At 37.1% G+C, this 14,298-nt stretch overlaps 2 protein-coding genes across 2 annotated transcripts; one reads left to right on the top strand and one right to left on the bottom strand.

The window, feature by feature from the left end:
* The first annotated feature begins 57 nt into the window (after positions 1 to 57).
* Positions 58 to 7,496, top strand: LOC135617513 (probable L-ascorbate peroxidase 4, peroxisomal). Its single transcript, XM_065117836.1, has 9 exons — positions 58 to 295; positions 2,996 to 3,120; positions 4,089 to 4,138; positions 5,617 to 5,682; positions 5,763 to 5,811; positions 6,430 to 6,512; positions 6,592 to 6,671; positions 6,796 to 6,898; positions 7,087 to 7,496. Exons 1-9 carry the CDS (start codon positions 183 to 185, stop codon positions 7,282 to 7,284), a joined length of 867 nt encoding a protein of 288 aa, XP_064973908.1. The 5' UTR covers positions 58 to 182; the 3' UTR covers positions 7,285 to 7,496.
* A 385-nt stretch (positions 7,497 to 7,881) lies between these two features.
* LOC135617511 (cytochrome P450 CYP94D108-like) lies at positions 7,882 to 9,814 on the bottom strand. The gene has a single exon (XM_065117833.1). It carries the CDS (start codon positions 9,706 to 9,708, stop codon positions 8,149 to 8,151), a length of 1,560 nt encoding a protein of 519 aa, XP_064973905.1. The 5' UTR covers positions 9,709 to 9,814; the 3' UTR covers positions 7,882 to 8,148.
* Positions 9,815 to 14,298: the final 4,484 nt, after the last annotated feature.

Raw genomic sequence — 14,298 nt, 5'->3', positions numbered from 1 at the left:
CTCAAGGCAGTGTCAAACGAGTACTGTTATCATCTCACTGCGTGTGGTTGGTGAAGCGCTTCGGGAAGCGAGTGGCCAATAGAACCATATCTTTCTCTCTCCTCCTTGGCGTCTACTCGTTCGCCTGTTGAAACCGAGAACCCCGAGATCTCCATTTGCCTCTTCGCGATTTCCCTCTGGGAATGGCGGCCCCGGTGGTGGACGCGGAGTACCTCAAGGAGATCGAGAAGGCCCGCCGAGACTTTCGAGCCCTCATCGCCAGCAAGAACTGCGCCCCCATCATGCTTCGCCTCGCGTGAGTACGACCTTCCCGAATCGAGACCCATCCTCTCGATGATGATGCGTCATGCAAACTCCTTTACGCTACCCGAAATCGCGTGTTTTCTTTCGATCCAAGTATTTTCACCTTTGTTGCTATTTTAGTGATCTATGTGGTGATGCCATGTGATGATGTCGGAATCCCTCAAATCGATTTATCTCGAAAACATCCTTTCGCGCAGAAGTACTGTCTAGATTAATTAATTTATTTCTCGATGAATTCTTTTGTCAAAGATAGCGGATACATCACATGGTGAATTTTGATGTTGAATCCCTTAATTGCATCGCGTTAACAGCTGTACGGATTTTTACCGGATGGTGTTGGCTGAAGGCAAGATGTTGGCCTCAGAACCCTTTTTTTTCTCTCTTCTTCTACATCAATTATGAATTAACCACACAACAAGGCGCTGTGGGGATTTTGAAGCTCTCCTGGATGCATATCGACTCAGCTATGGCTGGGTTGAACGGAACTTCTTTTAGCTCAGAAAACACTTTTTGTAAACTTTTCCTTTTCAACACCTTTTATAAAGGTATGTGTCTTTTGGCTATAAAATTGTGTCCAATTGACAAAAAAAATTTGCTTCTATCATATGGAAACTCAACTTTCATACCTTGGCTGGATGAGATATATGTTACGCATAGGTTAAATCATCGTGATTTCAGCTCTCTGGGCACTCATAGTTTTGTTCTATGCTATTGTGGGCTTTCCTTTTTAATACCACACAGGCTCTTACATACACCTATATCCTTCGTTATAGACCCTACATCATTAAGAAAATTTCCAACATTATGGACATTTTTGTGGCTATAGGTAAAAGAACATTATGAAATGAAGGGTGAAACTGAACATAATCAAATGGGACCTATAAGTTAAAATTTCATTGGTGGAGGTTTTTCATAAGAAAATGATATGGTTATGTGACAAGATATGATTTCTTTTAATGGTTTTATATGTTATATTTTATTATATGTATTTATTTGGTGATAATAGGAATTGTTTGTGGGATAAATGAGTTGGTAAAATAATATTACTTAAATAATCACTGTGCCATTTTGCTTCATGTCCTCTTACAAGTTTGCTCTCTTCCAGTGTTCTCGTGTGGAGGATCTAAATTTGTGCAATTCATTGGCAACAACCTTAACTTCCTTGCTGTTATATGTGATAATTTCCATAACATTTATTTCCTTCTCTTGAGTAACACCTTGATTATTGACATAGACAACATATGCTATGCTAGTGTATAAACTACCCAATCAATGAAGCCTAAAAGATTTATAGTAGTTACATTTATACACTTTGTAGACTTCAAATATTATGAGATCTATTGGCTTAAGTAGCTTGGATCTGGACTGCTGTATCATGGTTTCAGAATTTCATTTTGATTATAAGATAGATACAAATTACAAAGTTCTTACTTTGGAAGCTTGGACATTGTCCTACAGAGAAAAGTTTGAATTTTTTGGTTTCTTGTAACTCTTGTTATACATAAAGGTTGATGCAGCACAAGTCTAACCCTGGCATTCAACAGTCTGTGCTGCTGTCTCTGTCAATAATCTTGGAGTTATTTGTTGTTCTTTTATTTGCTTAGTGACTTTCTTTATAAGAATAAAACAATGTTATAATCTTTCTTTGGATTTTATAAATGAGGTACATACCTGCACATCATGTACATCATGGAACAATAAAGTACATACAGCATGCTAGTGGCTGATTGTGATGGGCTTGACTTGCCATATAATAAATTTCTTTCCTTTTGTGTTTTAGTCTGGCATGCAACCCCTAGTTCGGATGGTCTCTGTAGTATTTGAAGTTAAAAAAAGAGGTATTGAATCTCTGTATTGGCTAAATATGGAAGAAAAATATATAGAGTTATCTTATGGTTGCTTGTTCTGGTAGCTTAGGTTAATGTTCTGTAACATTTCAGTACAATATTATATATATATATATATATATATATATATATATATATATATATATATTTTTTTTTTTTTGATGTTGTCTAGTATTATGTTCCTGGGAAAGGAGCACATGAAGCTTATATAAGGTGGATTATTATGAGATAGTTAGTGTTGAAAGAATGTGCGTTGCATGATTACCTCGCATACATGCATAATTCGATTTTTTTAATTTAGTAAACATGGTTGTGTTTCGAATGTTAACTGCATAAAACGTTATGCAGAAGGGCTTTGGTTGAGTTAGCACATTTTGGCAGTTTCCTTTAGCTATTTTTGTATTTCTATGGGGCTCTAGGCCTTAAATCCTACTTTTTCAGTATTGGAGCATTTTTGACTTGATATGTTAGTCATCCTACGCAACTTTGTCTACCATTTTTGTTTACATGATTTGTTTCATGGTATCCCATATAAAAGTATAAATAAAGGGCACACCCAGTACCATATAAAAAGTATGTACAGTTTAAATTGACACTTTATTGAAGGCACTTGGAGTGTTTTTATCCATTTAGAAGCTTTTTATCCAAAGAGTTCTTTGCAGGTCATATGTTACAAGTTCCTTCATGGTTTCATTTGCAAAGGTTTTTCTGTTTTGCAAGGTTACCCCATCATATTTCAAATCCTAAGAATTTTTTGAAAGTAGAATTGTTTATAACGTAGTTCTTCTGGTGCTTACTGTTTATTAGAAAAATTCCAAAGTTGAGTCTTTCTGATTTTCTTTCAGATGGCATGATGCTGGAACTTTTGATGTAAATACCAAAACTGGTGGCCCAAATGGCTCAATTAGGCATGAGGAAGAGTTCACTCATGGTTCAAATGCTGGCTTAAAAATAGCAATAGATCTCTGTGGTATGTTTTTTAATTTTTTGTATATGAATGCATAAAAACTTGGTATCTATACAAAAACTGTCCTTAACTTATTGCTTGCTGTTTCACGTTTGCATCTTTGTTTGTACTCTGTAGGCTTCAGATCCCAATAAAATTATAGGAATGCAAGGATATAAGCAATCATACTTCTAGATAAATCTACTGCAACTCTACAGGGACATAGAAATTCTTTCCATCATTTTCATCATTGTTATCTTTATCCTATCATTTTCTTATTGAAGTGGAAACAATATGGAACATAACTGACATTAAGAGGGCTTCATTAAGGAAACTTCTTATGTGGTTGTTTGCTCGATTTATATTTTGAATCACATATACTCGAAGTAGTAACTAATTATTATCGTTGTTTCACAGTCTGACAATCAGAATTGATATCTCACTTTCACTTTCTAGATCTTCACTTTGCCCTTTCTCTTCAGGATTAGTAAAAGATGAAATTCTGAAAGAAATTAGAAAAATCATGTCTTGCAGTTTGCATCATGCAGTTAATCTTTTGCTGCAAGGGTGCTTCCTAAAGGTCATGGTGCATTTTTCACAAGTGCAGACTGAATACAAAGACTTCAATAGTTCTCTGGTTCTTAATGTAACACAAGTTGAGATAATAGGTTTTGAAGCTTTCACAAAGTTTTCTTAGTTCAGAACTGCAAATTTTATTCTTATAAGTGAAATGATGACTTCAACTGCTATTGGATTTTTCAAAAGATCAGAGTACTTATCGTATAATTCCAGTTCTTAGTACCTTATTTAATGTTATACATCTCTGGAAGTTGCCACAGTTTTTCTTCTTCACATATACGTTGTAGCTTTACCAATGACAAACCATTTCATCTCATGAATTTATATTTTTTATTTCAATTTGTCTTCATTCAAACCAATGTTGCTGTCACCTCAGTATTCTTTTCCTTTATTTTTGTTTATGTTGTCATCAGAGCCTGTGAAGAGGAAGCATCCCAGGATTACATATGCTGATCTTTACCAGGTGACCATACGCTTAACTTTCTGATTCTAGTAGTAAATAAATTAAAGTTATGTGGATTGGAAAAGATGTAAGAGATGTTAACATGGTTCTTGTGTTTTAATTTTTGTTGCTTGTTTAAGTTCAAGGGAACTAGTTGGGTTTTATCAAGGAATACCAAAGGTCATCATGAAACATGACTAGAAAAGCCCATCTAAGCTATAGCAGAGATTTATGTGGGCCACTAATACGATGACAGCAAAAGTCAGCAATTTTGACTACAAAACCATCATGAAGCATGACTAAAAAAGCTCAACTAAGCTAGAGTGATTGATTTATGAGGTCACTGACTGCAGAAGTTAAGACTAGAAAATTTAAGGTGACATCTCACTTGGTTTAGAATTGTCATCCTGACATTTATAGTCCTATGTTCATCTTTTAAGATATGGCAGTAACATTAGATGAGATATGAACTGTGAAGGACATGTGCAAGCAAGTGATATAATTCGAATTTTGGGAACCGATATATGTTGTCGCATAGTTGAATAATTACTCCTTCACAACAACAAGAACAATAAGGCTTAATATCCCCAATATTTGGCATCAGCTACATGAAGCTTTTCACACTATTGAGCTCAAAACCAGAGATCCCATTAGACTCGTGCCATTGCGGGGTTTAAGGGGGGGGTCAAAATATATTACCTTGTTCCTCCAACCAGAGAGAATGTTTCCATCTCAATTCTTGATCAGCCAAATCGCAAAGAAGCAATTTTACTAGTTCACCAAGGTTCATCCTCATTGAATAAAACAATATCTCTTAGTAAATTAGGAGCATTCAGATTTTTCAATTATTTGCAATAAGGTTCTTTAGGTCTCCCTTTACCACATCCTTGTCTCGTATCATTTATCATAATTGACTCCCCTTGTCTAACTATTATGTCCAGATGTCTTCTGCATGTTCCATCCTCATTGAATAAAACAATCTCTTAAGTAAATTAGGAGCATTCAGATTTCTTTTAATTATTTGTAATAAGGTTCTTTAGGTTTCCCTTTACCACATCCTTGTCTCATATCATTTATCATAATCGACTCACCTTGTCTAACTATTACGTCCGGATGTCTTCTACGTGTTCATGTCATCTAAGACGATTATCTCTCATTTTATCTTTTATTTGGATTGCATCTAATTGAATATTTACTCTTTTTGTTTTGATATTTTCTTTTTGTTTGCTACCAGAGGATGTAGATTCTGTAGTCTTTAAGGTAAGAATAAGAATATTAATTTCATATTACCTATTTAAGAATAGCTATGCTTATTTAATAGAGGGCAACCCCTATCACCATGATAATGCTACACTTAACATTATTAAACATTCTATTGGCAAGATCCTTGTGCCCTAGGCCTCCTTATTTTTCTGGACATTGATTGTTTTATATGTCAACTCTTATTTGTCATCGAATGAGCCATAAACCAAAATTAACTAAAATATCATAATGTCCAGCTGGCTGGAGTTGTGGCTGTTGAAGTGACTGGAGGACCGACCATTGACTTTGTTCCAGGAAGACGGGTACATGATAAGGCATTTTTTTGTAACCGACTGGTTATCTGACAAAGACATACTGGTTATGCTTTCTTTTGTTGTACCAGGATTCATCAGTTTGCCCAAGAGAAGGACGGCTTCCTGATGCTAAGCAAGGTTCAGTATGAAACTTATTTATTTATTTCAGTGTCCAAAAGGACTGTAGCACTTTGCATGATGTGAATACTGAATAATTGTCTTGACATTTTTATGCTTGCTTTTCTGGAAACAATAAAAAGTATCTCCCTGATATTTATGACGTCAGTTAAACTACATTTTGTATAATCTTCTGGTAGAACTTTTAATGGTTAGGATTATTATATTTTTCAGATTCTATGTTTTAATTGAAGTTTTTAAGTTTCTCTTTTTGAGTTATTTGCTGTGATATTTCAACATTTCCAATCCTGTGGAGTTCATATATTCATGCAATGGATTTGTTTTGCAAATACCAAATTGGTAAAAGTGTGTTGTTTATGTTTTATTTGTGATGCCAAGTGTTCTTGTCACATTTACTTGAATATCGAAAGACTCTTCAAGATCCAATGAGCATACATACCCATTGCTGGGGAGACGAGTTGATCGTTATTGTAAATGTACTAGGTTTTGTTCTCTAAAATGTTTCATATCATTGATATGGAGTACATTCTTTTAAATTCTTCTTTTAATGTTGATCTATAAGGGTATACCGTTGTCTACAAGCAGTCATATGTACATATATATGTCATTTGGTTGCAGGTGCGCCCCATCTGAGGGACATCTTTTACAGGATGGGTTTATCAGATAAGGATATCGTGGCACTTTCTGGTGGACACACACTGGTAGTCACCTTATCATTTTAATTGCTGACATTGCATGAACGTTAAGTTTGTCGACTAACAAATAATTTTTCTCTTAAAGGGAAGGGCTCATCCTGAAAGGTCAGGATTTGAAGGTGCCTGGACAGTTGAACCCCTCAAATTTGACAACTCGTATTTCATGTAAGATGAACAATGAATTGTTTGAAGGCAAAACAAAAAAATTCCATGGATCATTTTTATTATTGCTTACTTAAGAGCACTATGAATATGCTAGAGAAACCCACTTAAATTTGTCACTTGACAGTGAATTGCTCAAGGGAGAAACAGAGGGACTTTTGAAGCTTCCAACTGATAATGCTCTGTTACATGACCCTGAGTTTAGACGCTATGTTGAGCTGTATGCTAAGGTACACTTGATTTGTATGTTATTTTACGATGATTGGCATGTTCTTTAACTTGTTGGTTAATAGAAAATACCATTTACATACAGATACATTATAATACAACACTAGGAATATCTAGATGATTTTTTTTTCTTTTCTACATTTTTATATTTTGTTCATCTCATAAGCCAATCAAAGCTAACTTTTGCTAGGATGAGGAGCTTTTTTTCAAAGATTATGCAGAATCACACAAGAAATTATCAGAACTGGGATTTACTTCACGACAAACTGGTTCTACCACCAAAACAATTGCAACTAGTGCTGTTTTAGCACAAAGTGCTTTTGGAGTTGCTGTTGCTGCCGCTGTTGTGATCCTTAGTTACTGCTATGAAGCCTCTAGGAGAAAATAAATTTGGTCAGGTTCATCTTCTGCCCCCACATATCTAATGCATCCAAGTACAAGACAGATACTGTGATACTGAAGTAATAATTGATGATACGCCACAGTTTTATATTTCTTCTATTGGAATACTGTGATAAACTTGAGAGTCTTTGATGTTATTCTAGGACAAATAAATCTTATAGATTCTGAACTTAAGCATATACTACAGCACTTTGCTCATATCTTATAGTATCTGATGGTTCTTTAGACTTTCTTTGTTTGAATAAGCTCAGTAGGCTCATTTGTAAACCACAGAAAGATACACATACAAGTTTCTCACATATTTATATGCCTTAAAAATTTTAGCATCCTCACACCAGCAATTCGTACTGTTGGAGTTACAAAGAAAGCAGCGAGTCAAGTAATTTAGAACAATTAATAACCAACTAAGTAATTGGAACATTTTGCTTCTACAAGTGTTTGATGGCTTTCATGTCATAGAAAATTTTTGAAGCATTTGTTGTCTTGTTTAGCTAATATGTTGTTGATGCCTTCACATATAACTTGGAATGTCGTGGTCAAAATATATTTAATGGTACTAAATGCATCCATCCCTGTATATCATTACAACAATCAACCTCTCATTTGAGATATGAGATTGAATAAACTGTGACGATCTCTTTTACTTGAATGCTTGACGTGAAAATAATGACCCATAGACTTGGAAGCTTGACGTGAAATTAGTGACCTATAAACTTGGAAAATCGAAACCTACGTAGCTTCAGATGCTTCATTGAAATTGATGATAGTAAATTCAATTTTACATGTGATCATGTCCTTACATATTGATCAAGGATAAAATGCATTTCATTAGTCAATAATATATATTTTTTCATATAGATGATGCGCTCCAAGCACACTTCCCACTGCTCCTCTCCTTTACCTTCACCAGCAACCCTCCTTCCATTCTCATGGTCATCAGCAACTGATGCCTCCCGCTCGCCTCCACCACCTCCATCTCGAACCTCTCCAGGATGCTCGCCGCGATCGCCTTCATCTGCACGTACGCCACGTCCTTCCCCATGCACATCCTCGGCCCTCCATGGAACACCGGGTACACGAACGGGCTCTTGGCCCGGAACACCCCCTCCTCCTCCTCCAGCCACCGCTCCGGCTTGAACTCCCTGCAGTCCGCCCCCCATATCTCATCCCTCCTCCCCATGGCATACGCGTTGTACATCAGCACCCACCCCTTCCGCATCCGCGCCCCGTCCGGCAGCTCCTCCTCCTCTGAACAGCTCCTTGGCACCAGCGGCACCGGCGGGTACAGCCGCAACGACTCTGATGTCGCCGCCTGGAGGTAGTTCATCTCCCGCAGCTCCTCCATCGTGAACGAGGCTCTGCTGCCGTCTTCCTCAGCTCGTCGGGATCGGATGAGTTCGATCTCTTCCCTTATCTTGTTCGCTACTTGGGGCTGCGAGGCGAGGACCCAGAAGAACCAGGTCAGTGCCGCGGGCGTCGTGTCGCGCCCTGCAAGCACGAAGTTGATGAGGATGTCGCGAATGAGCTCGTTGGAATTGAGTTCCCTCTGGTCGAACCGAGAAAGGAAATCGGTGCCGCCGTCCCCGCTCGTCCGCATCCTTCTCGACCGCATGCATCTGTCGACGAATCCGTGGACGATCGCCATCGACTCCCGTAGCCGCCGCTCTGACCCGATATCGAGCCACTTCTTGGCCTTCCAGACCAGCGGGAGTGGCTGCAGCGCCCGCTCGACGCTGAGGTGTACGGCGTCGCCGAACGCGCGGAAGAACCTCTCCCCCTCTTTCTCTTCGCTCCCGTGGCCGCCGCCGAGGCACCCGGGATCCTCCCCCAATACCAGGCTACAGATGGTATCAAAGGCGAAGCGCTCGAGCACATCTTGGAGATCCAACACCTCATCGCTTTGACTAGCTTCCCTCATCAAAGGGAATAACCGGCCGACGATCTCGCGGTCGACCTTGTCGAAGACGAAGGCGCGGAGTGAGGTAGTGTTGAACGCGTAGCTGGCGGCCTTGCGCTGGAGGCGCCACTCCTCGCCATTGACGTTGAGGATGCCGCAGCCGAGGAAGTCGCGGACGGGCGAGATGAAGGCTCCGTGCTTGGGGTAGTTGCCGAAGTTGGCCTTGGCCATGTGCTCGACGTTGGAGGGGTTGCCGGTGAAGACGACGGGGGCGACGGTGACGGTGCCGGTGGGGGATGCGAGGATGAGCTCCGCAGACCACTCCAGTAGCCGACGCCTGTTCTTGATGAGGTGGGGGAGGTGTCCCATGACGAAGTAGCCCTTGAGGCTGCTGCAGCCATTGGCCGGAGAGGAAAAGGGGCGTTTACTGAAGAAGAGAAGGGCGGGGCAAAGGAAAGAGAAGAGGAGGAGGGGGAGGAGGAAGAAGAGAGAAGAACCCAAGAAAAACTCCATTTCCGATCACCTTCTTTACCTCACCACCATGCTTCCTCGCAAGTAGTTCAACGAGAAAAGGAGGCGAGCAACTCGTGGCACATAAACATTGCGATGCCAGATCGACGCATGCGCGAGTGATCGCGAAACGCGTAGTCAAAGTTTTTATGCCAGCAGTTCTTATGAGAGAGAGAGAGAGAGATAACTTGACGTGTTAAAAACTAAGCAATGTCGAGGCAGATGCATCACAATATTTAAGATGGTTATTTTATATAATGTTTATTTTACAGCTACTATCGGTTATTGTAGCTTCTGAATAAAAAATATTTTTTATATATGTAACGTGACATGCCACGTCGATACCGTGTTGTAATATTTAAGACTAAAACCCAAAGTGGCACAAAACGCATTTTTTTTTCTTTATTCCTTTAGGATTTTTATTTTCTAAAAGATTACGTGTAACTTTTGTTGAATATCGATTTTTGACGATGAAATTAATGAGTAAATTAATGATCTAATCCATGTGTTAAGATAAGTGATGCAGGATTAACTATGATCGTGAGAAAGATAAAATAATTTAAAAAGAGTCGAAGTCGGGTTAGAGTCAATGATCGGGTATCAGGTCGGATGAATCGGGAGATACACTTAAGGATTGGGGACGATGCAATGAAAGCTCGTTGGAAGTTCATCGGGAGTTTGCCGAAAGCTCGTCGGAAGATCGTTGAGAGTTCGCTAGAAGTTTACCGAGAGTTCGATTGAATAATTGACGTGCCGGATAACTTAGATTACTTGTATCATAATTGTTTTAGTTTTAATTATCATAGTTAGAATTTTAATTTGAGTTAGTTTTGAGAAAAATGTTACTAACTCAATTAGGAGCCAATTGGACCTTTAACAAGGTTGAATTGGGCCGGTTGGATGGCCCATTCAGCCACTTAGAGCCATGTCAAACGATGGCACTACTTAGACTAGGCGGTGGTATCGCTTGAGGCTTAGCCTCTCAAGTGGTCTAGGCGGTGGTACCGTCTAGATTGGGCGATGGTACCGTTCAGACTCGGCGGTGGTATCGCCGGCAGTTAATGCTGCTAGGCAGTGGTATCACTAGAGCCTAGTCTCCGAGGCTCTGTCAAGCGGTCGTACCGCCTAAACTAGGCGGTGGTATCGCCTAGTATCAGTCTGCAAGCGATGGTATCGCCTAATAATGACGATGGTACTATCAATATCCTAGAAACCCGGGATGAGACATTTTTTGGCTTCATTTTTGAAGCCATTGAGGCCTATAAATACCCCACTCTTTTCAGCATAAAAGGGAATGAAAGTATGAACAAAAATCTTGAGATTTTGGGTTGTAAAATTTCTAAGTGTCCTCTGCTTCTACTTTTATAATCATTCAAGAAGAGGTGTGAGGCTTGTAAAGGTCATCTCCTAAACTCGTGAAAAGAAAAAAGTATTGTAAGAGGGTGGTTGATCTTCGTCCATTGAAGGAAGACCGTTAATGGACGTTGGTGGCCTCAACGGAGGAGGAATCGGGAGTGGATGTAGGTCACAATGACCGAACCACTATAAATTTGGTGTGCACTCTCTTTTGCTCTTAATTACTATTGTTCTCTATTTTTAATTGTTTATTTCATTTACTTTTGATATCAATTCGGATATGGGTTTCATCAAATCAAAATTTTCAAAATCATTGAAATTTTCTGAATCGAAGAAAATTTTATAGTGAGCACTAATTTACCCGCTATCCGTCTTAGTCTTAGTGTCGACTCGATCCTAATAATTTAAATGACCGTCATTAGAGTGTAGTTAGTAATTTCTTCTTTGTTAGTTGGCTCCTCATCTTTGGATGCAATCGAATCATCTCAAGTTTCTTTGAGCGCCTTTTTTTTCTTTGGTTGCTTCTTCTTTACTTAGGGACATTCATTTTTTAAGTGTTCCAGCATCTTGCATTCATAGTAAATTACTTGGTCATTTTTTAATTCACTTTTTTTTCTTAGTGTCTTGTTTTGTTTTGTTCCTTTTTAAGAATTTTTTAAACCTTCTTGTAAGAAGTGGCAAGTCATCATCATTATCTTCGTCATCACTTGAGTTTTCACCCAAGTGGTCTTCTTTAGTTCTAAGTGTCATGTCCTTATTCTTTGGAAGGTTGTTCCCAAGTTTATCTTATATTATACATGTCATTTTCATAGGTCATCAAGGACCTAATAAGTTCTTTAAACGAAAAGTTATTAAGATCTTTTGCTTCTTGTATTACCGTTACTTTAGGATCCCAACTTTTTGAAAATAATCTTAATATCTTGTTAACAAGTTCAAAATTAGAAAAAATTTTACCAAGTGCTTTTAGACCATTGATGACATCCGTAAAACAGTGTACATGTCTCCAATAGTCTTACTTGGTTTTATACGAAACAACTCATAGCTATGAACCAAAAGATTAATTTTTGACTCTTTAACCCTACTTGTGCCTTCGTGTGTGACTTCAAGTGTGTGCCAAATCTCATGTGCAGTTTCGCATATAGAAACCCGATTAAATTCGTTCTTATCAAGAGCACAAAATAAAGCGTTCATTGCTTTATCATTCAAAGAGAAAGTCCTCTTTTCCAAATCATTTCATTCGTTCATTAGTTTGGAAGACTTCTCAAAACTACTTTCAACAATGTTCCATAAATCGAAACCCATAAAAAGTAAGAAGATTTTCATTCTAGTTTTCTAATACGTGTAGTATGTTCCATTGAACATAGGAGGACGAGTGATAGAAAAACCCTCTTGTTTGCCAGCAAAAGCCATCTCTCTTGTTTGCCAGCAAAACCCTCTTGTTTTCCATTCAACACTCGAATCTTATTTAACTTATGATAATTTACTTATCTCTTTCAATGATCTATATGATGAATATAAGTTAGTTGGTAAAAAATATAATTTGTTAAAGAAGGAGCATACTTCTCTTGTTAGTGAATTTAATAAATTAAAAAATGAGCATGAAATAGTATGCTAGCTTCTTGCACTAAGTGTGATGAGATAGATTCACTTAAGAAAGAAAATGTTTTACTACAAGAAATGCTAAAAATAATTTAAAATAGAAAATAAATATCTAAACATGATCCTTGCTAATAAGAGTTATGTTTATAGAAAGGAAGGAATTGGCTTTATGAGTAACATTCAACAAAAGTAAACTATTTTTGTTAAAGGACCTACATTACATGTCTCACCTAGAGAAAAATATAATTTTTGTGAAAAATATGATCATTTTGCCTACAAATGTCCATTTAAAAAATATAGTCCACACAAATTAGTTTGGGTTCCTAAAGGAACCATAAATCACTCAATGATAGGTAGATATATTTATGAGGAACTCAAGGTTAAATGAGTACCTAAAAGAAAATCTCATTTCTTGTAGATATGTCTACAATCACAATCTAGGAGTAAGAGATAACACATTTTTCTAAGCTCACTAGCCAAAACAAAAAATTTGTCACCTTCGGAGACAATAACAAAGGAAAAATTATTGGGAAAGGAAATATAGGTAACAAATCAAACATTTTAATTGAAGATGTCATTAGTAGATGGTTTAAAATATAATTTACTAAGCATCGGTCAATTATGTGATAAAGGATATATTATCAAATTTGAATCTAATGCTTGTATCATTGAAATACTACACAAAAATAGATCTATGATTGTCTTAAAAAAAAATAATGTGTATACTATTGATATTGATGATTTTTACGATGAAACGTGTTTTTTTGGCTTTAAACAATGATGCATGGCTTTGACATAGGAGATTAGGTCATGCTAGAATGTAACTAATCTCTCAAATTTTAACTAGAGAACTTATAAGAGGAATGTCTAGCATCAAGTTTGTCAAAGACAAAGTTTGTGATGCATATCAATTAGGAAAACAAATAAAAAGTAGTTTCAAATTAAAAAATCAAATAAGCATCTCTACAATTGATCCATATAGATTTATTTGGACCAATTGATATAATAAGCCTAGGAGATAGTAAATATGCATTTGTAATTATTGATGATTTTAGTAAATACACTTGGACATACTTCTTAACTCACAAAAGTGATTGTTTTAAATATTTCTTAAAATTTTATAAACTTGTTCAAAATGAAAATAGTTTTATGATTTCATCTATTCATAGTGATCACGGTGGTGAATTTCAAAACAATGATTTTCAATTTTTTTTTAGTCAAATAGGTATAACCATAATTTTTTTACTCTAAGAAATCTATAATAAAATAGAGTAGTTAAAAGAAAAAAAATATGAGCTTACAAGAAATGATAAGAACCATGTTAATCGATCGTAGCCTATCCAAATATTTTTGGACCGAAGCTGTTAACATGACATGCTATGTAGGGTTCTTATAAGACTATTACTTTACAAAACTCCCTATGAATTATGGAATAACAAAAGACCAAATATTTCGTATTTTAAAGTTTTCGGTTGTAAATGTTTTGTTTCAAATGAAAAAGATGCTTTAAGAAAATTCGATGCTAAATCCGATGAATGTATTTTTCTTGGTTATTCCTCAATTTCTAAAGTCTTCCGTGTCTTTAATAAAAGAACTTTGGTTATAGAGGAATATATTCATGTTGTTTTTAATGAGCTT

This window comes from Musa acuminata, chromosome BXJ2-7, assembly GCF_036884655.1.
Source record: "Musa acuminata AAA Group cultivar baxijiao chromosome BXJ2-7, Cavendish_Baxijiao_AAA, whole genome shotgun sequence".
Classification (NCBI taxonomy): domain Eukaryota; kingdom Viridiplantae; phylum Streptophyta; class Magnoliopsida; order Zingiberales; family Musaceae; genus Musa; species Musa acuminata.
Note: the sequence above shows the minus strand (reverse complement) of the source record. Positions and strands in the feature narration are given on the sequence as shown.